General features: G+C 46.6%; 7 protein-coding genes across 7 annotated transcripts; 6 read left to right on the forward strand and 1 right to left on the reverse strand.

Moving 5' to 3' along the window:
• Positions 1-6,241: 6,241 nt before the first annotated feature.
• Positions 6,242-7,890, reverse strand: N7478_013012 (ribosome biosynthesis protein RRB1; the record flags this gene model as incomplete). Its single annotated transcript, XM_056929222.1, has 3 exons — positions 6,242-6,266; positions 6,341-7,610; positions 7,692-7,890. The coding sequence occupies 3 exons, from the start codon at positions 7,888-7,890 to the stop codon at positions 6,242-6,244; spliced, it is 1,494 nt and encodes a 497-aa protein (XP_056772584.1).
• A 668-nt stretch (positions 7,891-8,558) lies between these two features.
• On the forward strand, positions 8,559-9,780 carry N7478_013013 (Spg1/Tem1 GTP-binding protein; the record flags this gene model as incomplete). Its single annotated transcript, XM_056929223.1, has 3 exons — positions 8,559-9,189; positions 9,250-9,617; positions 9,682-9,780. The coding sequence occupies 3 exons, from the start codon at positions 8,559-8,561 to the stop codon at positions 9,778-9,780; spliced, it is 1,098 nt and encodes a 365-aa protein (XP_056772585.1).
• Positions 9,781-10,949: 1,169 nt separating this feature from the next.
• On the forward strand, positions 10,950-13,121 carry N7478_013014 (uncharacterized protein; the record flags this gene model as incomplete). The annotated part of the gene is made up of 1 exon (XM_056929224.1): positions 10,950-13,121. The coding sequence occupies one exon, from the start codon at positions 10,950-10,952 to the stop codon at positions 13,119-13,121; it is 2,172 nt and encodes a 723-aa protein (XP_056772586.1).
• Positions 13,122-14,112: 991 nt separating this feature from the next.
• On the forward strand, positions 14,113-15,992 carry N7478_013015 (Carboxylesterase type B; the record flags this gene model as incomplete). The annotated part of the gene is made up of 5 exons (XM_056929225.1): positions 14,113-14,348; positions 14,515-14,699; positions 14,750-14,834; positions 14,946-15,456; positions 15,525-15,992. 5 exons carry the CDS (start codon positions 14,113-14,115, stop codon positions 15,990-15,992), a joined length of 1,485 nt encoding a protein of 494 aa, XP_056772587.1.
• A 2,523-nt stretch (positions 15,993-18,515) lies between these two features.
• On the forward strand, positions 18,516-20,331 carry N7478_013016 (sugar porter family MFS transporter; the record flags this gene model as incomplete). The annotated part of the gene is made up of 3 exons (XM_056929226.1): positions 18,516-18,820; positions 18,916-19,116; positions 19,188-20,331. 3 exons carry the CDS (start codon positions 18,516-18,518, stop codon positions 20,329-20,331), a joined length of 1,650 nt encoding a protein of 549 aa, XP_056772588.1.
• Positions 20,332-20,849: 518 nt separating this feature from the next.
• On the forward strand, positions 20,850-21,595 carry N7478_013017 (peroxiredoxin-like family protein; the record flags this gene model as incomplete). The annotated part of the gene is made up of 2 exons (XM_056929227.1): positions 20,850-21,006; positions 21,084-21,595. The coding sequence occupies 2 exons, from the start codon at positions 20,850-20,852 to the stop codon at positions 21,593-21,595; spliced, it is 669 nt and encodes a 222-aa protein (XP_056772589.1).
• Positions 21,596-22,264: 669 nt separating this feature from the next.
• N7478_013018 (zinc-binding alcohol dehydrogenase family protein) lies at positions 22,265-23,311 on the forward strand (the record flags this gene model as incomplete). The annotated part of the gene is made up of 1 exon (XM_056929228.1): positions 22,265-23,311. One exon carries the CDS (start codon positions 22,265-22,267, stop codon positions 23,309-23,311), a length of 1,047 nt encoding a protein of 348 aa, XP_056772590.1.
• Positions 23,312-24,634: the final 1,323 nt, after the last annotated feature.

Here is a 24,634-nt window from a genome sequence, read left to right on the forward strand (position 1 = left end):
AGGTGCGTCCCTCGGTGCGTCGCGGGTCGCGGGTAGGCTGATCGTGGAAAATGCCGGGCTGGGTATTCTTTGGCCTCTGCACATCACGCCCCTAAGGCGGAGGAAAGAATTCCGGGATGTACGGGGTAGTGCCATTTAATTTGCGTCTTACACTCCATAATCCACATGACTGAGTAATCTATGCTGCATCAAGATTGCATTTTCATCTGGGAGGCTTTGTGTGACGACTGCAGTGTCGACTACCGCGAGATAAGTCCATACTTTTTTTTCTAGCAGGTAATCAATAATACCTCATCATCATGCAATTCATAGCGTAGTTCCTGCTAGGAAAAGGCAGAAGAAATTTGGAAAATCCTATCTAGCTTTGATACATGAGATTAGGCTGTTTGCTCCATACTAGTTAGCAAAAGACATTGGCAAAAATAATCTAAATCCAGGCACAATTCGGTGAATTCAATTAGCATCTATTTGGCAACTTACTCCAAGCTGGAGGACACTAAGCCTTTGAATGGTTAAACAGGGCCAGTAATACGCCACGGGGGTAAGAAAGCCAATCAATTCAAATAACGCCCTGGGTCAATATACTTCCAGTCATATTCACCTGCGTCATTGTACTCCATTCGGCAGCAACTAACAACAGTCAGGCAAGTCAAGTCTGGCAACGTTATTGCGTAACTGCGTTTTGCGGGTGATCGCTGAAACCAAGCCTATGTAAATGTATGTACTCCGGTTTTTGTGCGCCAATTTGATCAGATGGTGATTCGTTGGTTTGTTGATGTTGAAAGAATTGAAAATCGCTGAACAATGCAGCATGACCCGGGTAATCAAATAAGTAGCCACAGACATGACCATGCATCTGAACTTTGAATTGTATATGCGCTCATCTCAAACTAAAAAGCCATGTTTGTAATCTTTGAATGTTCAATAGAAACAATCCCTTTCAACAAAGTGTGACCTCAGGCAAAAATTCTCCGAGACTCCGACACAGACATCCCCGTCTTGTCTGCAACGGCGCTGATCACCTAATGGCCTGTGCTTGCCACTTGTGCACGATGGCATCAATCAGTCGATGGGGCTGAGCAAGTACCTTGACGTTGGCTCGGAACTAAGTCCATTTTCGACACCGGATTGATCGGACTTCAAGCCATTTTGGCTTCACGAGACTCTGCCTTGAATTCGCATATTTACCACCCTAGAATCCCAATGCCACCCTGGCTGCTGTTGCCGCCTTGAGGAAACCCACCCGCAAGTAGTTTGGCCAGTCATTGGGTGGATTAAATCGATCTTGCATATGTAGAAGGCTAAGGGGCCGTTTCTCTTGCCTCTTCTCCCGTCTTTGCATTCTGCTGATCCTGCAGTCCTAGCGCTTGTGGTGGACATACCTGTTGATCTCAGTGTGCATGGCTAAAATGGCAACAAGGCAAAGGCAAGGGCAGAGCACCGCACGTTCCCATGTGGGGCTCCGTGTTGGTCCGCATGGCGTAGCCTTTGGAGGTGATGTATGTACAAGAATTTGGTCATTCTTCGCCCCTTTGACGTTCAGATGTTGACATTGTCAGTTCAGTTGTTCTGAGGCTCTATTTTCTTATCCTATGCGTCATTTATGGCCCACTCGAGACAGTGCGGGAGGCCATTTCCTATCATGCCAATTGAAGTAAAGTGGATTCAAAAGGATTCCACTTGATCCTGACAGGCAAAGCCCGGGCCATTGACGGATGTGCATCTCGGGTCGATCAGATACGCGACATGCGACTTACCGCTTCAAGTGTTATTGTTTTATTCTATTTTTTCTCTGTTACTCTTTCTCTCCTTGTTTTTACTAAAATAAGTAACACTTAATGTACCGCAAAATCGGCATTCTAGCACCAGTTCCCTATCCTGAATGTCCAGTGTGGGCCACGGAAAACCGGCACGATTCTTGTAATTGTAATCTGCCATAGATAGCTGCTGCAAACTAAACGCATAGACCTGTGAATTGGGATTCGTTGATTTCCCGAGGGCGAATCGGCTTGTCTATTATTCAACTTGAAACATATTCTCTGGAGCACCTAATACTATGCATAGTGAGTCTAGACAGTAAGCCATCAGCAGTGGGGCTTTCTCTGGCCAGTGAAGCGACTGATATAATGGCAACTACAAGCGGTACTCTCCCGTCTGATGACCCCCGATTGGCTTGAGTGATTGTTGATGCACGCGGGATTTCTTCGTGCAGTGCGGATAGGCCCGATTGTTGACAAGCTAGACCCAGCAATGATCAATGCCCAGCTACGCTAATCGCCATTTGTCTTTCCTACAGTACATTACTACATAGTATCCATGCTGTAGAGGCCGAAAAGTGGGAAACCAAAAACAGAAACAATAAGGGAATCAATTATGTTGAAAGAAATGGCATTTAGTATCATGCACAGTCCAAATCATTTATTTATTGCCACTAAAACTGGGAGTGCGTGTACACAGCCAGCTCTATGTCCCGAAAGTTAATCCTCGTGCTAAGAAAAGCGCTGATTAAACTCGGAGCTCGCTGGGCCTTCGCGTCCCTGCGCCGACGATCAAAAGGTCCAATAGTAAGGGATCGGATCGTATAGGATAGTATGGCCCAATAGCTCATGACGAATGTTCAGGCCTTCAAAAGATGGTGCATTCCATTCCTGCAGGAGGGAATCACCTGGATTGGGGTGGCGACAAGTCAACACAGTTGGGGGCGATCGATGAGCGGGATCAGCGGTAGAAGTTGGCCCGGGCGAGCGCTAAGACACGGAACCAGACACATTTGAAGAAGCCATAGTATTCAAGAATTCAAGATCGAGGGCGATAACGCCAGAAACGCCATTAAATTTTTTACCGTAAATTTACAACGAAATTTAACTAAGTGGACCACTAGTAGCGTACATTTGTACCTAGTGGTAAATTCGCTATTGACCGGACAACTGATACGGGAATCGGGACATTGCGACATTCCCCGATAAGAGCACGTTTAAGAGTATTCCAGCCTTGTCAAGGTAAAATAATCGATGAAAATCATATTTCGTACCAGATACCATGAGATTCAATAGGCGAAACAACCTTACAGCTAGTCTTTTCACAAAGCAATAAAGCAATATTGCGTCTGATATCATTTCGGCGATTTTCAACGGAGGAATGCCGACTTGGGTGATGAGCGCCCTAGCCCGACTCGCTCTGCAGCACGTCGAACTTTACTTGGTTGTAGTGCATGATCACCAAACGGAACGTGCAGGCCTCGGATGACGAAGCGGCTAGATCTGATGTGATTGACTGGTGTCTCTCGCCGTGCATTAGTCGTATTATTTGGTGTTATTTCTTACGACGTTCTTTTCCAAGATTCTGCCAGCTGTAATTCCAACAACGAACCATGATGTAAAAAGGTTAGTGAATACCATGTTGGTTTTGAATCTTGATAGACTATAGCTACAATACAACTTTAAAAACGATGAAAACGATCGACTACTCGCAAAAACCATGGTCTAAACGAAATAACTGTACTCAGTCCACATCATGGTCTCTTCCTAAATGATACCCGGGGAAAGCAATACATCGTCGTCGCTTCACCCGACAGAAGCAGATCCTACATAATACATTGGAAACCACCTGGACAACGAGATAAAATCAAAACAATATTGAAATTTAATTATGGAAACATTTACAAACCAAGATACAGTAACATTTGCTATCTCAAACCACTCTGACGACAGATGTCTCAATGCGACACAAGTACAACCGTTCTGGAATCTGTCTGACCTGCGCGCCACAGACGAAACACCTTTTTGGTCGTTTTTGTTCTATTTGCTTTTAATCCTTTGAATAGGCGTCTTACAGTATGGTCTCAGTGCCACCAGAAGCGATGTGTATTCGACTCGCAAACAAAGTGCCTAAAATCCATGCATGTCATACCTCAGCCAAACCTACATTCGCCCAGTCTCGATATACAAGGGTCCTGATATTTAGCATTTCAATTGCATAATAACACAACGATAGATTGTTTGAGGCATTGATATTATAAATATGATGTACGGGAATTTCGCGGCTCCGCGCGACTGTATCAAATAACTAGGCTTTTCTTACTACTTACAGTCAGCCTAAAGATCCATGGATAAATATTATCTCTTGTAAATAAATGTGGCAGAACTTTTGCATAGAACTCTGAAAAGTATGTATGCAAGATCCCCAAGGCTTCTACTATATATTCTTGACTACTATGCAGCGTATTTTCGTTGAGTAAGATCGTCTACACATGATCATTATACCACATGCAGTAGAGTATTCCTGAAATCCTGAAATCCTTTCGATGGTATCTACATATAACCAGTATTGTACTGATATACAATCTAATAAACAATCTAATTGCATTTCTTTTAATGTAAATCGGAATAGAAAATTGACTGCTTTGGAAAAGGGATGGGAATTCTAACTGGGTTGACTATAGTACACGAGAGGTGTTCGTTGATAAAATGGCCCAATCAGCGCTGAAAGGATGCATAGCAACTATTCAATCCGTTCTTTAGTAGTATTAGGATCTTGATTTCCATTAAATAAATAACCAAAATATCTCTTCCAGAGGCTATGGGTGCTTAGGCACCTTAAGACTTAGTACGACAGCATATTCAACTCACATCGGCTACCAATATCTGAGTAGATTGGCTAGCGCCCAGCCCTGAAGGCGATATACTTACTGTCAACTACCAATATAGAGTTTAAGTGCCATCAAAATGATAAGTATCTACTATCGGCCTTTTATGTGCAGAGGCCACGTTGGGGTCATTTGCATCCTGAACTCATTTAGATCCGCAACAAAACATCACTATTCCATTTCCATGTAATATCATTATAAAATTTGCAGCAACAGTGGCGAGCATCGCTCCTTCGAAGGACAATATGCCTATAATAGGCAACTTGAAGATCCATCGCACGGACTACTCTTTGAAATAGACCCGCGAACTCGCCACGCCTGACAGCGATTTGGAAAAACATAAGTTTTCAAAAATAAAATCTAATACCCAAAAAGAAAGGGAAAGTACAACGAGACAACTGAAGGAGGGAAAAGGTTTAGCCAGCTACATCAAGCCTCGTACTCTTCTAGTCGCAGCCTCCTATAATGTATGCAAGTTATCAGAAACGTTACTGGCCCAATCGGCCCCTCCCCGCCACTCAATCCGTTATTACTGTACACACTTAGTACTCCATACAGTACCTTGGTATTATAGAACCGACTGTCTCCTGCATGGTCGCACCCGAGTCGGTCCCAGTCAGACGCCGAGAGCTAATAACGCACTAGAATAGTCTTTCTCTTGGCGCAGATGCCTGGCAAAGCCACAAAATACAATACATAAAAGTACACTATACTCTACCGATACTAGCACTGTCCGCGCTAACTGTATGAATTCCTCGGTCTCGTTAATGTACAGGGTACTTACTTGTTCTCCCCGGGATTGTGTACGGCACTACGGCGCCGGATGTACATTGGGTACTGTACCCGGATACCATACTGCCACAACCACAGGCTAGAAAGCAGACGCCCGGGACTTTGTACTGAGGATTTCGTGTGGGTGTGAAGGGCATTTTTACAGTCTGGATACCTAACTTTGTGGCTAACATATTATCCGTAGTTAAGCTTGATTGCCATGGCTCGCACTTGGTCCGCGGAAGTGCTTCATGTCGAAGTAGTAAGACTATGCGTTAGATTGGTTGCTGTATGTACTCCGTAGCTGTAGCTGGACGGAGTACCCGCACGCACCCGAGATGTTCTGCATTGCAGCTCCAGTTGCCCCTCCATGTTACTTAACAATAGCGTTTGTGTTTATATTTGTTTGTTTTGGTTGGCGTGCTAAGTAGTCAATGGCGGAATTTAATGGATCCTGATTCCGCTGTCTTCGGATTGGTTGAAGCATAGAATGATCTTCTCAAGTGCTTCAATGGGTTGACACTGTAGTAAAGGAAATCAAACCTTCAAGCTCTGAAACTGTGATAAAACTATATAACATTTAAATTGGAAGTGTTCAGAATGTTGAGCACAGGAATCCGAAGTAAAAGGTTGGAACAGGGTAGTGAAGAAGATTTTGTTCATTGGCTCCATCACCAGGTCTATAGAACAACTTGACAATTGACACGACTGCAACTCCAAAACAGTATGAGCGAGTAAAGATTTCACTGTACTCGAAAGGTATAAGAGCAGGACATCACACATAAATTTTTAGTGGGTAATTATGAGAAGACTCGATCTGCTCTTTTAGACACTGATGGTCTTGAAAACACTACAGAAGGGAAGAAATGTTAGCAATGCTAAAAAAAAAACAAAACAAAAAACAAAAGAACCCAAATAACGTACCTGAATCCACTACCACCAGTGGCCATTAAAGTGCCTGGCATTTGAGCCTGCCAGTGAAGCTCCTTAACAGACTCCATGTAATGCACGAATAGCAGTTGAGGGGGGATGTCGGCCATGCCAGCCTGTCGACTCTCCTCATCATCCAGCTCAACAGCCAAGTCCCAAAGGGTGACTGTGTTATCTGCCGAGCCAACTGCAACCACACTGTCATCAGAGGGGTGCCACTCAATACTGGTAACGGGCTCTTTGTGGAAGTCGAATGATGCAACGGGCGAGGCGCCAATCTGAGATGACGGGGCGGCAGCATCTGGTTTCCAGTGACGGAGATCCCACACAGCCCATTGACCGTCATCGGCACCAGTGGCGAGAAGGTGGAAAGTCTGGTTAGACCAACTCATGACGTTGACGTCGGACTTCGAGATGTGGACATCCACGGCGGGTTTGCGGGACTTGGATCGCACATCCCAAACCTTCACACTGCCATCACTACTCGCAGATGCGAAAACATTGCGCTCGTTCGGGGACCACTGAAGCTCTTCAACAGAAGAAGTGTGTCCCACGAAAGGCCGAGTGTCAGTCACCCAGCCACCACCCTCTGTGCGGGAAGTCGCGTAGATCAGACCATCGTTGTCACCGGTCAACAATTTTCCAAGGGGGTGGAGAGGAGACCAGTCAAGGGCATAACCTTCAGACTTGTGCATGCGAAGGGTAGAAAGAGGTTTAGAGGCAGAGGGAGGAAGAATGGTACCGGGGACATCGAAACTGGCAAGGTGGGCAGTGACGTCGTGAATAAGAACCTGAGAGTTTTCGAGCATGGTAGCGGTAAGTGTCTGAGGAGGCTTCGAGTAATCAGCCGACTGCGACGGGGTCTGGTGGCTGCGAATGCGGTTTGTCGTTGAACCCAGAGGGATAGACTTGTGCTCGAGGATGGGCTCTCCCATGTCATCATCGTCGGAATCAGACTCGCTGTCTGAGTTCTCACCCTCTCGTTCCATTTTGCTTAAACCGCTCATCTTCAAGACCATCAATTCGTTGTCTTTAGATCGAGTTCCCTCCGCCTGTGTACCAGCAACGGCGTAGACAGTTGCGGGGAATGTCTTGCGGTTATCACCGAGCGAATCGCGCACAATATCGAAGGACAGACAGGGCCAAGGTGTGCTGAGAGTGTGAAGCATGTCGTATGTTGACGGATCGGGCGAAAGTGTCTCTCCAGGTGCCAATTTCGTGCGTCCAGGAATAAAAGTCTGCTTGTCAACCTCCATAGCTTCTTCTACTCATGGTAAGGCGTTAGTGCTTCCATTTCTCTCGATTTTGGGGCAATCATGCAGTGGAATTGAACGGGAGCACCTACCTCTTTCTTCTTCCTCTCGCTCCGCATCTGGGCGACCGTCTACACCAGCCTCCAGAATCTCATCCTCGCTTTCGAACTCATCTTCAAATTCGTCCTCGAATTCCCCCACTTCGTCGGGATTAGCGTCAACAATTGGACGGTCGCCGGCCTTCAGAGCTGCCGGGTACTCATCGGAGGGATCCGCCGCTCTCTTCGACATCGTGAGAGGATCAGAAGCGTAAAATAGTGGGGAGTTCAAGAATGGAGGGGAAAGCGATAAGAAGTTTTTCAATAAATTTTGGCCGATGGCGGGTGGTCCACGCTAAGCCTATCGGGGTCTAGCGCAGATCCCATGTTTCCCGCATTGCTGTTTAGTGAGAGTTTGGTAAGATGCAGACCAAAGTGAGGAGCTGAAGGTCCCAATTTGTATGATAAATTTTAATCTCCGATCATAAGCCCGCTTTTACTCCCAAATCTGGCTTTAATTCATCGTTGCATCTCTCCCTCCCTCATAACTGCCCCTTCTCTTTCTTTTTCTTCCCTTTTTCAACCTTCACCTACCAAACGCTAAGCTGAACCCTCTGTTTACACCGCCCTCGATTGTTCGGTTCGCGCCAACTCTTCCAAACCCAGCCTCTGGCAATTCGACAGATTCCCTCCCTCAATCGGAGGAAACAGTAAGTTCATGGAAATTGCGATGATTGAAAACCCTGATCTTCTCTGCTGGTTATCTCACTTGGCCCAGAAATTGGGCGGAAGTGGTGACATATCACAGTGAACTGGTCTCTCCTTTCCCCGCAGGTGCTAATGGACGTGTTTGATACAGGTAGCGCCCGACGTAAACAAACCCTTCTTCTCCATCGGAAACCTCTCTCCTTGAGTACCGAAATGGATCCGCTGCAGCAGCCTGTCTCGGACGTTCCTGCTGTCGCGGAACCGCAGCAGGTTCCTGTTGAACTCCATGCGCGGGAGATTGCTCAATCGCTTCCCATCCCAGCCGAACAGCCACAAGAGCAACTGCAAGAGCAACTGCAAGAGCAACTGCAAGAGCAGCCTGCCCCTGTTCAGGCTACTCATAACCTCAATGAGCCCTCTATTGAGTCAAATCCTATACCTGTAGAGCAGACAACTCGCCATATTCCGGCCGAACAAGGCTATGCCAGCGATTCTAAAGCAAATTATCATTCTCGATCGACCGACTTCCACCCCTCTGTTCCTGAGTACACTCCACAAGACGCTGACCCAGCTTCCCGTCTTAATTCATCACCATCTTTGACTCAGCAACCTCAACTTCACACAGCCTCTCGTCCTGGGTCTGGATTTTCGAGTGGCCCAGAGCGACAAGGTGTATCTCATCCTCAGCCGTCAGAAGTCGCTCACCGAGCACAGGCTTCTCAGGCGGCCAAGAATAGTGTTGTAATCAAAGTTGGTATGGTTGGAGATGCTCAAATAGGTAAAACTAGTCTGATGGTCAAGTACGTGGAGGGAAGTTGGGACGAGGACTACATTCAAACATTGGGTAAGCATCAGCCGAAACAAAACCTTCTTGATGTTTGATCATACTCATGCCGCATCTTAGGTGTCAACTTTATGGAAAAGACTATTTCTATTCGCAACACCGAGATTACTTTCTCAATTTGGGATCTTGGTGGTCAACGCGAGTTCGTCAACATGCTGCCTCTGGTTTGCAACGATGCTGTCGCCATTCTCTTTATGTTCGATCTCACCCGCAAGAGCACTCTCAACTCTATCAAGGAATGGTACCGCCAGGGCCGGGGCTTCAATAAAACGGCCATTCCGTTCTTGGTTGGAACAAAGTATGATCACTTTGTTAATTTCCCCCGTGAAGATCAAGAAGAGATCTCGATGCAGGCCAAGCGCTTCGCCAAGGCTATGAAGGCAAGTCTGATCTTCAGCAGCACCAGCCACAGTATCAATGTTCAGAAGGTATGCTTTTGTTCTATTTCAGCTAGATATGTGATTTCGTGCCTTCCCACTGACCCCCACATAGATCTTCAAGATTGTTCTCGCAAAGGCATTCGATCTCAAATGTACAATTCCAGAGATTGAAAATGTTGGAGAGCCGCTGCTGCTGTACAAAAATGTTTAAAGTCTCATTTCGTCTGGTCAAATCAACGATTATGTACATTGAGATGACGTGATGCTCTTGATGATCGATGCTGGCCCCTGGCCCATGCGGGCACATTCAATTCTGTGAATGACCTTTTCTTTTCTTCTTTCCTTTTCGATCCCTTTGGTTTCCATTCTTCTCATCATGTATTCAATGATTCTTATGTCTTCTGTGTGTTTTTGCTCTTTTGACTGAGTGATAGGTGCAGTGCAATATTGCCTCGTCCACAATTCAGAAGCTGAAATATTCAGTCGAGATGTTTCCTCGACTTTTCTTTTGTTTGAATTATTCTTTTTTTTTCTCCTATGCACATTTGGGAAGCAGCCCCAGACAACCAGTGGACGTACTTAGGTTTCTTTATTCTGTTACTTTTTTTCGTGTCTTTCTTCCCTAGACGGAGCGCCTTCCAGCCTCCTTCAGGTGTTCAGGAGTCCAACTGACAGGCGACATATTGGAAATGGAAAATTTCGAAAATTTGTTTTAATTGAAGTTCATAATTTAGGTGCAAATGATTGTAGGTTGGTTGATCCCATCTCTAGAAGTATCCCAATTTGCTTTCAACATCTCGCTTCAAACTTGCGTTGATGTCTTAAGCCTCACCAATTTACCGATCTGTTATGGCAAATATGATCAAGGTTGAATAGAGTCCGATTATCTGGGTATTGCCATTTATAATTAGCGATACTTGCACGCAGTGACTAACTATCAATCTTCTACTTTCGCTACACACCAATATGTATAGGTATAGGGCGTTGGTTTCAAGGTCCAAATATAGATCAGACCCATGGTCCAAGCGGAGCGCAAACTTTCACCCTCCAGGGCTCGACTTGGTACCTCGTCTTGCTGGGATCGCGTTCCTGTCCTAGGAGAGTTGCCTATTGGACTTTTTTCCCCAAGGTTATTTCACTAGGGTTGATTGTGTCAAGTGTCTTTCAACTTAACCCCGACTTAATGCTTCGGATCCCCACCTAGACTCTGCCAACTGGTGCGCAGTGCTAGGATACCCCAAACAAGGCTGAATCCCTAGTCTCTCGCCAAGCCGCGGGCGCTTGGAACAGTCGTTACAGACCTCTATCATTAATATCGACTCTAATTCTCTCTCTTACACCGTCGTCAGACTTATTTACCGGACAAGGCTGTTAGTAGCCATGGCCGACGAACCGCAGCTAGGCTCCATCCACGAGCGGATCGCCGCTCTGAAACTATCCCAAGCCGCTCGCGCACCGGGCCCCGAGCCACCACTATTCCCCGCGGGCGCTGATCGCAGTCAACCTGTCAACAGCCCACCATCCTACGATGAATCGACTAGAAATGAGCCCGCTAGCGAGCGTCAACATCGTCCGGCTGCGCGCCCACCTCCTACACCGTCACCAAGGCCCGAGCTGAAACCTAAACCGAAAGTACCTCCGCCGCTTCCAACACGAAGAGATCGAGGCCCTCCCCCTCCACCACCAGCGCGCTCTGAGTTCTCCGAGCGGCGCCCAGCATTACCGCCACGTAGACCGACTGAAGAGCCTCTACGGAGACAATCAATAGAGTCAATCACATCTGATGCCTCACACTCAACCACGGCGACAACAATCGGCAGCCTGGGCCGCGGTGCGTCATCAACATCTGTCAATTCCACTGGTGGTAGTCGCATCAAAGCTCCAGCCTGGGGAGAGACGCAGTTACCTGTTCTACCGCCCAAGCGTGTCAAGGAAGATATTTTAGATACGCCACCGCCTCCGCCCAGTAGCAGCTCCGAGTCCAGGTTTGGCGGTTTAACCTCGAAGTTATCATCCTTGCGAGGCAAGGTGCCTGGGTCCTCTTCCTCAACGCCAGCACGACCAGCAAGGCCTAATTTACCTTCACGTCTCACGAATGGATCCAATACATCCCTTTCACAACCATCTTTACCCCCGCGACGACCCTCTGGTCAACAAACGCCAGTAGATGAATCAACGAACGAGGCAGCCCCCAGTCTTCCAGCCCGGAGATTGCCCCCGCCCTCGATTGCCGAGGATATTAACGGTCTCCGAAACGCTGGGTTTGGCGGCTTAAAAAACCCGAGGCTTCCAGCAAGACCCAGCAGCACGCCAGCAGACAACGCCCCTGTACAAAATTGTGGACCACCCCCGATTCCCCATGGAACTCGCCCGGATCTCTCCAAGATTCTTGCCACCAAACCCCGTCTCCACGGGTCTATGCCAAATGCAAAACCAGCAGTCAGCTCTACCACGGAGTGTTTGGTCTGTCGAGACTTTTCTGCGCCAGACGCCCGGGGCGCGCAATATCCGCGTGCTTCCCTCCCAACCCAGGATTTGGGATGGCTGGCTAACGAATTGACTGCACCATTTCCATCGTTAACCGACAAAGCTAGGGCCATTTTTTCATGGCTCCATCACAACATTGCTTACGATACTGTTGCTTTCTTCAATGACAATGTCAAGCCTTCTACACCACAAAACACACTAGCTACTGGCTTAGCAGTCTGCGAAGGGTATGCAGGATTATTTACTGCACTAGCCATCAGGGCGGGTATGGAATCCGTCGTCGTTGGAGGGCATGGCAAAGGATACGGTTACACGCCTCTCGCACCAGGAGCGAGGGCACCGCCTTATGAAGCGGGTCACGCCTGGAATGCTGTTAAGATTGACGGAGGACGTTGGAAGCTAATTGACCCATGCTGGGGCGCTGGGTGTGTAAACGGCCACGGCATGCCATATGAGCCAAGATACAATCCTGCTATGTTCTCTATGACAAACGACGAGTTTGGCCTGAAACATTTCCCCGAAAATAGAGAATACTTCTTCCGCGACGACGGTCGCCCTAGCATCCCCTGGGAAGAATATATTCTTATAAACCCCGAGATGCCTACTGGCCTCAAGCCCATTCAGACCTACAGTGACGCCGATAAACACAGTATCGGACGCAAGACTCTTCAACCGGCTGGTGGTGAGATTTCTGTATATAGCACACCAAGCCCGCTCCGATTCCAATTCGGTTTACTATGTGAACACTGGACATTAGCGCATCATACAGGCGTGAAGCCTGCTCTTTTCTTGCTCATGATAAAAAGTGTCGATGGACGCAAAGATGATCAGCTTGTTCTGCGACACGTGGCTGGCACTGGCCCTGGCGGCGGTGGCGAGTTTTGGTACGTGGATGTTCCTGATACACGGATGCTTGGAGCGCCGGGCCAGAAGGTGCTACTTGCTGTGTTGACCAAATTTGGCGAGCGCACAGATTGTCGTGGCATCACTCCGGAGGAGTATGATTCTAAACGCGGGCGTGTGGCTATGGCATGGGCCTATATTGCACAGTGGGATTTGGTCTAATAACCTATAAAATCGTCACCGTTTTTAATGCATACTATGTAGTACTGGAATCTACATCCATTGGTTGGGCATTAAATATGCCTTTCTTCTGTTGTGACTCAGCTGACTTTAGTTGAATATTTTTTCGCAAATAGTAAAATTGAAGACATACATAGCCCGAGCTCTTGCACGCCCGATATGAAGCTGTTGATATACCTACTATGCATCTACAAGGTTAAAACCCGATCAATTACATATGTAATCCCGACATATTTCCCCCACTAGTATTGGAAGTACTACAGTATATCTGCTGTAGACATTAATTAACACTGCTCTCGGAATTCCAAGATACAAACAGTACTACATACTGACAAAACAACCCCCCGTGATTGTGTGAAGCGAGTACTTCGAAACTGGATTTTCAAGGAACCATTCCCGTTGGGTCATACACAAAGTACTTGACGTCGGAAGCATTTAAACAACTTCTTGGACGAGCGTTCTGATATGAACCAAGAATGCATAAAACAGTCTTACCTACTTCTTTATCGCTCAGTCCCGTGAAACCTTTCACGCTCGTTTCCACCCACATTGAATGTAACACGAAAAAAAGTCTGTAAGGTATCCCCTTCCTGGTTATTCTGTCGATCACATCATCAAGTATGCGATCCGCAGTCTCTTTTTATCTGATGTTTAGAATATTGAATACTCACAAACGTTGATTCTCTAGTAACTCCGCAGCAAGAAATCCGTCGAAGTCTGCGCCAATTATTTCCAAGGTTCTCCTATGCTTTTGAGAAGTTGCCTTTTTGGAAACACTCTCTGAAATCCAACGATACGCATATCTATTTCTTGCAGATCGATCCAAATCAAAATATCCTATGCGTCATCTGACAAGTACATTGAATACCCAAAATTATATCTAAGTATTCCTTTGGCCGAGTTTATCTTCTTCCTTTCAAGAATCTCATCCAACACACGATATAAGTGCTAAAGTTCAAGATCTACTTTTGTCATGGCAATGACATTTTCGAAGCTCACATTGCCTCTTATCGCGTTAGCGACACTCACACAGTTTGCCAATTGCCAATCATGCCCAGGAGTAGATTGCAAATTCGGACAATCTGTTAAAACGACCAGCGGTGTGATACTAGGACATCCAGGACCTCAAGGCCCCAATGTCACAGAGTACCTCGGAATCCCTTATGCTTCGCCTCCAATAGGACAGCTCCGATTTTCTGCGCCAGTTAAGTTTTCATCAAACCAGACTATAGAAGCTAATGACTATGTATGGCTCCTCTCCTCCCCTCTCCTTCCTTCGATCCCTTACTAAGAGTTGCAACAGGGCCCGTATGTATTGTTTTTGCTTTGTTGTTCTGTCAAAAAAAAGGAGTACTCAATAATTTGGAATCGACAGCAACTGTCTTGCAAAAGGTGGCGATCTTCCTCCTTACCCTGGTGAGACCCCACAGGCCCCTAAGATTTTGCACGCATTGTTGTCGTCATATGGTACTCAGGGCGAGGATTGTTTACGCCTTAATATTTGGGCGAAGCCGGATCCTTCTAAGCTAAAACCCGTTTTGATATGGATTCATGGTGGCCGTATGACCTCTTCTTGTGTAATGAATACTATGCAATGCTAATCTCCATAGGATTCGTCATTACGAATTCAGAGACTCCGTTCTATGAGGGACAAACCTTAGCCTCAGAACATGATGTGATACTGGTGACAATTAAGTGTGTTCGAACTTCCTATTATTTTCTCTTTCCCTTTCTCTTTCTATCTTGATGAACTACTATGAAATCATCAAATGTGAAAATCCTCCTACTAATAGTCCAATTTTTCAGTTATCGATTAAATATCTTCGGCTTTTCAGGCGCTCCGGGCCTCACGCAAAATGTGGGCCTTCTGGACCAGCGTATGGCCTTCGAATGGGTCCACGAGAACATTGCAGCTTTCGGCGGCGATCCAGACCGAATTGTCATATTTGGATCTTCAGCTGGCGGTACCTCCGTTGATCTTTATTCCTATGCCTGGGCCGACGATCCGCTCGTCAGCGGTTTAATATCACACTCCGGCACAGCACTAAGTTATCTTCCCAGCACTCCAGAGCAAGCCGCTGGTGTCTTCTTCCAGGCTTCCAAGTTGCTAGGCTGTGGAGATGATACCGCAAACTCCGAGCAAGTAGTACAATGTATGAGAGAACAGCCATTCGAAGCCTTGTTCAATGCCTCTAACAATGTTCCCCTAACGCCTACGGTTACGATTCCCGAACCAGTGTTTCATGCGGTGGTGGATGATGTAGTTGTTTTCAGTGACTATAAGAAAAGATCAGCCGAAGGAAAGTTTGCGCGCTTGGTACGTTCTTCCATCCTGTAAGTATTGACTGACCATACTTTATGTCTTGCTGATGGACCGGACCATAGCCCTATTTGGTCACCTGTAACAACAATGAGGCGGGCTTTTATCGTGCCACCGCATACTCACTCAATATTACAATTAGCGATGCAGCCTGGGATGAGTTTAATCTTGCAGCATTTACGTGCCCCAGTGGTCAGGTCGTTCGCGATCGAGTTTCCCACGGTGTTCCGGCGTGGCAGAGTCGATACTTCGGTGATTGGGACAATATGCGCCTCTATCCAGGCAGTGGAGCATATCACGTATCCGATGTGGCGATGATACTAGGAAACACGGCGAGGATCAGTGGACTTCCAGATAATCAAACTGAAATTGAGATTTCTCGGTATATGGCTTCGGCATGGGTGGCTTTTGCTAGTGATCCGTATGATGGACTGGAGAAGTTCGGGTGGCCAAAATATAATGCTAGTGGTGAGTTTGTATTTTTCCTCAATGATGTGTCCAATTGTATTAACCCTGAGCAGAGAAAACATTGATTGGACTAGCTTATGAGAATAATCCGGAGATGGTGCTCTTCAAACCTGAGGAAGTTGAGCATGGTTGTGCATCTCTAGTTGGGAGGGAGCTTATTGTTGGGAATGGTGCCATCTAGATGACGAGTTTGTACTACAACGTTGAAAAGCCTTGGACTATTGGAAAGAACTAGATATGTAAACGTGAAGATCTTTCTCGCTTCAAGTTCGTATCTACCCACGTATTTCAATCAAGTTTTGTTGAAGCTTTTGTATGACACGGGGGCTTGTATGTTTCATTAAAGTTAAATATGTGCTCGATTTAGCAATTGCCCACATGAAGAAAGTGCCTCCAGCGCTACGATGATCTTGAACACCTCAATTAAGACGGTCGGGATGCCCCAGGCCTGGGCCTATATTGTTCCCTGGTCGTTGAAAAATATATGAAACACAATCCAGGCCGGGACACAAGAATGCCGGGGTGGAGATAATTCAATAAAACGAGGTGACGTATGGAGTATGGGGTTCTCCGTTCATGCATGCCAAAGGTGAAAACCCTTTGTGGAGATCCAAGCCATGGAGAGTGCCAAGGTTTGAAACCGTGCGCCGTGACGCGGAGGCGCGAAACCCGACACTAGTGTGCAGGAGAGTGTCGTATCGGTAGAACAAAGTTTCCGGTAGGGAATAAAAAAGCCTCACCCGAAAGAAATGCTTATATACGCCATTTGAATTTGCATTATTCAATCCTTCGTAAAAGTCAAAGCTAAGTTAGGTAAGTTATAGTCATAAGTTACTGTTCTTAGATATTGTTGTAAGCTATTGTCATTAGTTACTGTTCTAAGGTATTATTGTACTAAGTTATAGTTCAGTGTTGTAGTGATAATCCGTCGGGCAATTAACGGAGATGTTGAGTTGGAGGAATCGGAAAACCCGATCTGTGATTAATAGGGGTCTGGGCTAGATGGCTAGTGTCTACTGTATTTCGTATGTGGCGCTCAATATCTACCGGCTTCTTTCCGTGGATCAACAACCGAGATTCGGCATGGTACTTGGAAGGAAATTAGATTGTGTTTTTTTTTTCTCCAGAGAATATATAGGAATCCCCTCATTCTATTTTATTCTTCCCCGCCCCAAGTATAATGTGGAGGGAAATGTCTGGGGAACGGGCTGCCGGTGTGCGAAAATGGTGACCCCAACCAGGTTTTTTTTTCTCTCCGCAGATTTTAGTAGCGCGGAGAGACAAAAATGTGGGTTGGAGATGGAACAAGCCGACAAACAAACTCTGACAGATCAAGGTCTGTTCCAAGCACTGTACTTGGACTCCACTTGGACTGAGAGATACGCAGTAATGTGAACGGGGAAAACGCTTTGAGGCAGAGAAGGCAGAAAGTAGGCAGAGAGACAGGGAAAAATAATGGGAAAAAATAATAAAATAAAATAAAATAAACCGATAACTTACTGTAGTCCATATTATGTACAAAGATCCCGATCTTATTACGGGTTAACCAGACCCTTCCGAGTCCCCTCTTTTTCGGCGTGCTCCGACCATTCAAAAGCCGTGAGATGCCGTGAGAGACACAGAGACAAGCCCGTTCTGGGTAAATGGCCGTGTGTTGGGGCCCCGGGCTCTCTCCAGAGTCCCGAGTGGAGACCCCGGTTAATTTCATTAATTACAGGACGCGATTCCAACCATGGCGACGATGATTGTCTTGCGACCAGGCTCTGGTCCTTGTTTAGGTTACATTTAATTGCCTATTTGGAACTTTGGCCATTCATGGCATGATCGATCCTACATATTGAGCACCTGCTAACAAGCAAAAGGCTCGAGGACACTTGGGAAAAAACCCTTCCCACCATGCTCACCAGACTTGATGCCATTATTCCGACTTTTCTTACACCTTTCCGTGTAGAATCTCATCCCGAGAAAAAGCACAACACCACCAAGCCGAGCAGGATCAAGCCGAGTCCGTACCAGCTCCCCCGAACACGGCTTGGACGGGGGACAATACGGCGCCATGCTTGTTTCGGGTTAGAATCAGCAACCCACGAGGCCGAATTCCCCGGATCCCTTCAAGCGATCGGCTCGGTTAAGCCAATAAGAGACTCTCAAGATACCGTCGGTGGGTCCCGCATACCAGTCTCTCACCAATCATGACCATTTACACCCCCAGAGAACACGCGAACAGGGTCTTGGCAGCATCTCCAGGGCTGGAAACGTTGCACTCGGTATGAAGCGTGCTTTTACCCGGGGTCTCCATATCCAAGGGGGGTTTTGGTGTACAGCATATGGTTTCGGCCCCAGTCTGTTGAATCCACTTGATATAAATTACGAAAAAAAAGAAAGAAGAAAAAAGAAAAGAAAAAAAAAAGAAACAGAAACCCAATCTGCTCTGTCATATGCGATGCCCTGGTGTATTTAAGTGCCCCCCTTTCCCCCAAAGCGGGCTTTGGTTGATCGTGGATTTTTCTTTCTTTTACCTGGTCCTTTTTCCTTGATATCCTCCCTCAAGACCTGGGGTCTTCGTGATATCTCAGACCTTGCCCATCATGCCTCTCGTAGGGAACATTTACTTCATTGCGGCCGTCGCCGTCATTGGCGGTGCTCTCTTTGGCTTTGACATTTCGTCTATGTCAGCCATTATTGAGACAACTGCCTACAAGTGTTATTTCAATCAAGGTCCCAAGGGACCCCCATTCAACAATGATGATGATTGTAGTGGTTTGAGTTCCTTGACTCAGGGTGGTGTCACTGCCGCTATGCCTGCTGGTTCATGGCTTGGTGCTCTTATCTCTGGCTTCGTTTCTGATCGTCTTGGTCGTCGCTATTCTATTATGGTTGGATGTATTATCTGGTATGTGGATTGCTTTAAAACTTCAGAACTCTTGTGTTATATGCAAGGGTACTATACTACGCATGTTTCCATTGCTAACATGTATTATGATTTAGGATTGTCGGTTCTACCATCATCTGCGCTTCACAGAACATTGGCATGCTTGTGGCTGGCCGTGTTATCAACGGTCTCGCTGTTGGTATGGAGTCAGCCCAGGTCCCCGTTTACATCTCTGAGCTTTCCCCTCCCTCCAAGCGTGGTCGTCTGGTCGGATCCCAGCAGTGGGCTATCACCTGGGGTATCCTGATCATGTACTAGTACGTTATTCACTCACTGAAACAAAAAGCGCCATTTGTGAATGAATGCTAACCCTGTATCTCCTCTATAGTATCTCATTCGGCTGTTCTTACATTGGTGGCAAGACCTCCTCCGACTACAGCACTTCCGTCTTCCGTATTCCCTGGGGTATCCAAATGGTCCCCGCTGTCCTCCTCTTCATCGGAATGATCTTCCTCCCCGAGTCCCCTCGCTGGCTGGCCCGCAAAGACCGCTGGGAAGAATGTCAGTCTGTATTGGCTCTCGTGCACGGCAATGGAGACCCCAACAGCCCCTTCGTCGTTGCTGAGATGCAAGAGATTGGTGACATTTGCGAGTTCGAGCGCGAAAACGCCGATGTCTCATACTTGGAACTTTTCAAACCCAACATGATCCACCGTACCATGACTGGTATCTGGACTCAAATCTGGTCCCAACTGACTGGTATGAATGTCATGATGTACTACATCACCTATGTCTTCAGCATGGCCGGATACTCTGGAAATGCTACCCTTCTTGCCTCTTCCATCCAATACATCATTAATGTCGTCTGCACCGTCCCCGCTTTGATCTGGGTTGACCGTTGGGGCCGTCGCCCTACCCTCCTCATTGGTGCCACTTTCATGATGATCTGGATGTACGCCAATGCCGGTTTGATGGCTACCTATGGTACCGTTGTTCCTGGTGGTATCAAGGGTGTATCCGAAGAATCTATGCGCATGAGCGGTGCCCCAGCCAAAGCCCTCATTGCCTGCACCTACCTGTTCGTCGCATCCTACGCTCCTACCTGGGGTCCCGTCTCATGGGTCTACCCTCCTGAGCTGTTCCCTCTGCGCGTGCGTGGTAAGGCCGTCGCCCTGGCTACCTCTGCCAACTGGGCCTTTAACACTGCCCTGGGTCTCTTTGTTCCTTCTGCGTTCGCCAATATCCGCTGGGAGACTTACATTATCTTTGGTGTTTTCTTGACTGCCATGTTGATTCACGTGTTCTTCCTGTTCCCTGAAACCGCTGGAAAGACTCTTGAGGAGACTCAGCAGATCTTCGAGGACCCCAACGGTATCCCTTACATTGGTACTCCTGCCTGGAAGACTCGCCATGATACCAAGCGCACCATTGCCGCTGAGCAGGGTGATGTTGAGGTTCTGGGTGAGAAGTTGGCCGGTAAGAAGACCGTCGCTACCCACACTGAGACTGCCGAGACCACCGACTCGGTTTAAGTTTTAAGTTGAGCTGAGGGTCAAGGCGTTGCATATATCCTTTCATTGGAAACTTGCTTTATGGCACATATTAAATGATATCATGTAAAAAGAAGTAATCATGAAATAAAGCTGCATATAGACAGTCATCAATTCTATAATTTTTCCATTTCAATTGTCTATCTTCCCACCTAAAGTATGAAGTATGAAGAGTCTGTAGTTGGGCTTTTTAAGCGATGTTGCGGATAACAAGACATCCGGTTTTCCCATTCTATTGGTGGGTTTGTCAGGAAAGGCTGTATAGATAACCTTGGAACTCGGGGACAACCTTCACAGTTGAACTTTAATTAGCAAGCGCCGTTTTCAATTCGATGAATTGAATGACAGATAATTGTGGTGATGTCATGACCAGAGATTTCTACGTGTGGCCACGGCTAGGCCTAGCTATTCTATACACATAAAACCTGATCAGAACGACAACTATCATTCTCATTATCATTCTTATCACCATTCAAGCAAATACTCAAGATACCGGCAGAATGCCAGACCTCAATTGTGACTTTCCTGGCTTTCTCGCCGATGAATCACTACATGAAGCATACGAACTAGAGATAGAATCGAAAGAAGGCAAAAGACTACGTTTTGGCGAATTAATTGCAGGAAAAGGCGACTCAGTCACAACAATTGTTGTTTTCGGTAATAATCCATCAAATCTATCATTGAAACAACTTGTCTGCAGATCATCAAATTACTCACAAAAGTTCTAAACCTAGTCCGCCACTTCTTCTGCGTCTACGACCAATCCTACGTCCGCACACTAGCATCCCAAATGATGCAAAACCTCCTATCCACACTCCCCGAAGGCGCTAATCCAGCCCAAGTCATAATTATGGGCTGCGGCGACCACTCCCTAATAGTTCCGTACATGGAAGAAACCGGCGCCGAACTCCCCATATATTCGGATTCATCGGGCGAATTATATGAGAAGTTACAGATGACAAGAACGATGGATGGATTCACTACTCCACCGCTGTATACAGAGGCTTCCTTTGTAGGGTCATTTACGACGGCTCTTAGGCAGATGTGGAGGCGGGGATGGGCGGGGTTGAGGGGTGGTAATTGGGGACAGCAGGGGGGTGAATGGATTTTTCGGGGTGGAAAATTGAGGTATGCGCATCGGATGGAGGGGGCGAATGATCATTTAACTGCGGAGGAACTGGTGGAGATTTTGAAAGTTGATCAGGGATTGGAGAAGTCGGAAGGGACGGGAGGTTCGATGTTATAAGGGGATTCTAAGTTTGTAGCAACATTTTCGAGGGCTGGAGTGTGACATATGTAAATATAAGGACCTATGTATAGCTCAAGGGTGTCTGCGACGAATATCAGTACGAATTTAAATTATGAGCTTTAAATGAACTTAAAGTACTCTTAATTGGCCATTGCCGATATAGGTGGTGCCACCGTACCAGTGCCTTTTTTCCTCCAAAGTTCCACTATCATTTTAATATTACAACAGGATAGTTCTGCTCGAAATTGATTGAAATGGGATCCTCGTCAGCCTAATTTATCTATCAAGCCATGCAACCCATCTAGGTTCTTACATACATCCTTTATGCATTCTTCACAATTCAAGCTTAAACAAACCCTTGCAGCCATGCGGCGACCAAGCCCGTTATGGTTAGTCATGTATCAGCCAATTGGCCAATCGCATGAACTAATCCAGCGCAATATTGAACAAGGTCCACAAATCGATGCCGCGGTTGAACGAAGAATTACGTATTATAAATCAGTGTAGCTCTGAAGAAGCTTTCCTGACTGATGCATTCGTCGAAATTCCATTGATTTGTAATTGAGTACGAATAGGTATATTAACTACCAATCCTGCTACACAGCTCAGACAACCTTGTAATCAAGTGTCCAATCTTCCTCCTCCTATCACCTTCAAGCTTCAAAAATGACTACCCAAAAAGCCATTATCGTCACTTCCCCACAGAAGGAAGGCTTAGTCACAGATCGAGCTATTCCAGCACTTCGCGATGACTACATCCTCGTCAAGACCGTAGCGGTCGCCCTCAACCCAACAGATTGGAAACATATCGCCAACCTCGCCCCACCAGGCGCCCTTATCGGCTGCGACTACGCCGGTATCGTCGAGGAAGTTGGCAAATCCGTCAAGAAACCCTTCAAGAAAGGCGATCGCATCTGCGGTTTCGTTCATGGCGGAAATGCCGTGCAGCATGAAGATGGTGCATTCGCCGAATACATTGTTGCCAAGGGTGATGTGCAGATGCGCATTCCTGATAACCTCAGCTTCCAGGAGGCCGCCACACTCGGCGTGGGTATTACAACGGTCGGACAAGGACTTTATCAAAGTCTGAAACTCGCCTCGCCATTGAACCCGCTTAAGACCCCTGAGCCGATCTTGATCTACGGTGGCTCTACAGCGACAGGTACCCTGGCTATTCAGTTTGCCAAATTATCTGGATACAAGGTGCTGGCAACCTGCTCGCCACGAAACTTTGATCTTGTCAAGAGCCTTGGTGCGGATGAGGTCTTCGATTATAACGACTCGGGTGCAGCGGCTGCTATTAATGCTGCTACCGATGATAGGCTGAAGCTTGTTTTCGATACTATTTCGATTGAGGCGAGCGCCAAGTTCTGTGACACTGCGCTATCCAGTGCTGGCGGAGAATACAGTGCCCTTTTGGCTGTTAAAATTGAGCGGGAGAATGTGAACGATCGCTGGACTCTGGGTTACACGGCCGTTGGTGAAGAGTTCAACTTCGGCCCCTATAATTTCCCGGCTAAGCCTGAGAACAAAGCATTTGCGGAGAAATTCTGGACTGAGGCCGAAGGGTTATTGGCTGCTGGCAAGGTCAAGGTGCACCCTCTGCAGGTTAACCCCGGTGGTTTGAAGGGTGTTATTGAGGGCCTTGAGCTACTGAAGAATGACAAGGTCAGCGGTCAGAAACTCGTTTACAACATTGCTGATACTGCTTGAATGGCGATCAGAGCTATCTAGAAGACGGGCCAATGATCTTATGATTCAGAATTATGTTATGATAATAATGCAATCATATCATATTTAAACAAAGAGTAATTTAAAAATAAGCTTCGAAATTTCAAGATTGATATAGTACAACACGACTGTCCATGCACTTTCTGGTAAATAGCCTAACTCTGGAAGTTCGCCTCTCATTTATTGCTCCCATAGACAATAAATCAACCCTCGTAAAACATCTTCACTGATCACTGGGATCCCCAAAATCTCATTAGCAGTCTGTTCAAAAAAGTCCCCACACCCCCTTCCCCAAGAAGCAGCATCAATAAAACCAGATGCTGTTCAGCGAGAACTTGAATTGGCCAAAGGGCTGTGTCAATTCAAATCGCTTTGTATAATTAGCTTCTTGGATAAAATCACATAGATAGTACAAAGAAACAAGAATACCAACAATGGCTGAGGAATGACGATATCTGTGCCTTATGAATAGGGTCATAATAGGTCTCAATACAAGGCTAGTTAACACCATGGCGCGAAAGGCTAATTATAGATCCATCCAAAGCACGCATGTAACAATATCCACTTTCTACCACCACAACTCCTTCAATTAGACCCCGCCCTCGCTTCCTACCCCTATAAATTAAGATTGCAGAGTATTTATGCTTTTATTAGGACCAATGGAATTGGGTCAACAAACAATGAGCTTAAAGAGCTGAAACCATTGGAATGACTATGGAGCCTCGAACGGACAAGAGTATATCGATATCCAATCACCCCAGCTAGGGAATCCCAACGCGCTATGATGTGCATTGATCGTGTATACGCTCCATGAACGAAATGTACGATAGAGTCGGGCCAAGATCTCGCGTTGATGCGGGGCGCTGAATGGTCCAACCGCCGATCGGGAAAGCCATCGTTGGCTAGGTTCGGCAAGTTGGGGCCGGATGTAACGGGTGTGAACTAAGCTATCGTTGCACTAAGCCAACCAACTTTCTTCTTTGGCCCTGCCAGGCGGGTTCCTGTTTTAAAAGTTAAGACCCTCTGGAAATAGCAAGTAGTCCTGAGAGTCTAAGGATGATCAAAATGCGTTATTCAAATTTGCCTCGGAATTCAAAGAAATGGTGAATGTATACCTTTTTTAAGAAGCAAAACTTCTGTCATAAAAACAAGCCAAACTAGAGAGAATCTATCAGAAGGCACGAGCTGGAGAGATGACAGTAGCCGTCATAATAGAGTATTTCAGAGCTTGGTCGTCAATAAGAATGCCATGCTTATATAGGCTCAAATCCAGTGGGTTGATTCTTGACACCGAGAGATGTATGT

The sequence above is a fragment of the Penicillium angulare genome (assembly GCF_028827245.1).
Source record: "Penicillium angulare strain IBT 27051 chromosome Unknown utg000012l_segment0_segment0, whole genome shotgun sequence".
Taxonomy (NCBI): Eukaryota; Fungi; Ascomycota; class Eurotiomycetes; order Eurotiales; family Aspergillaceae; genus Penicillium; species Penicillium angulare.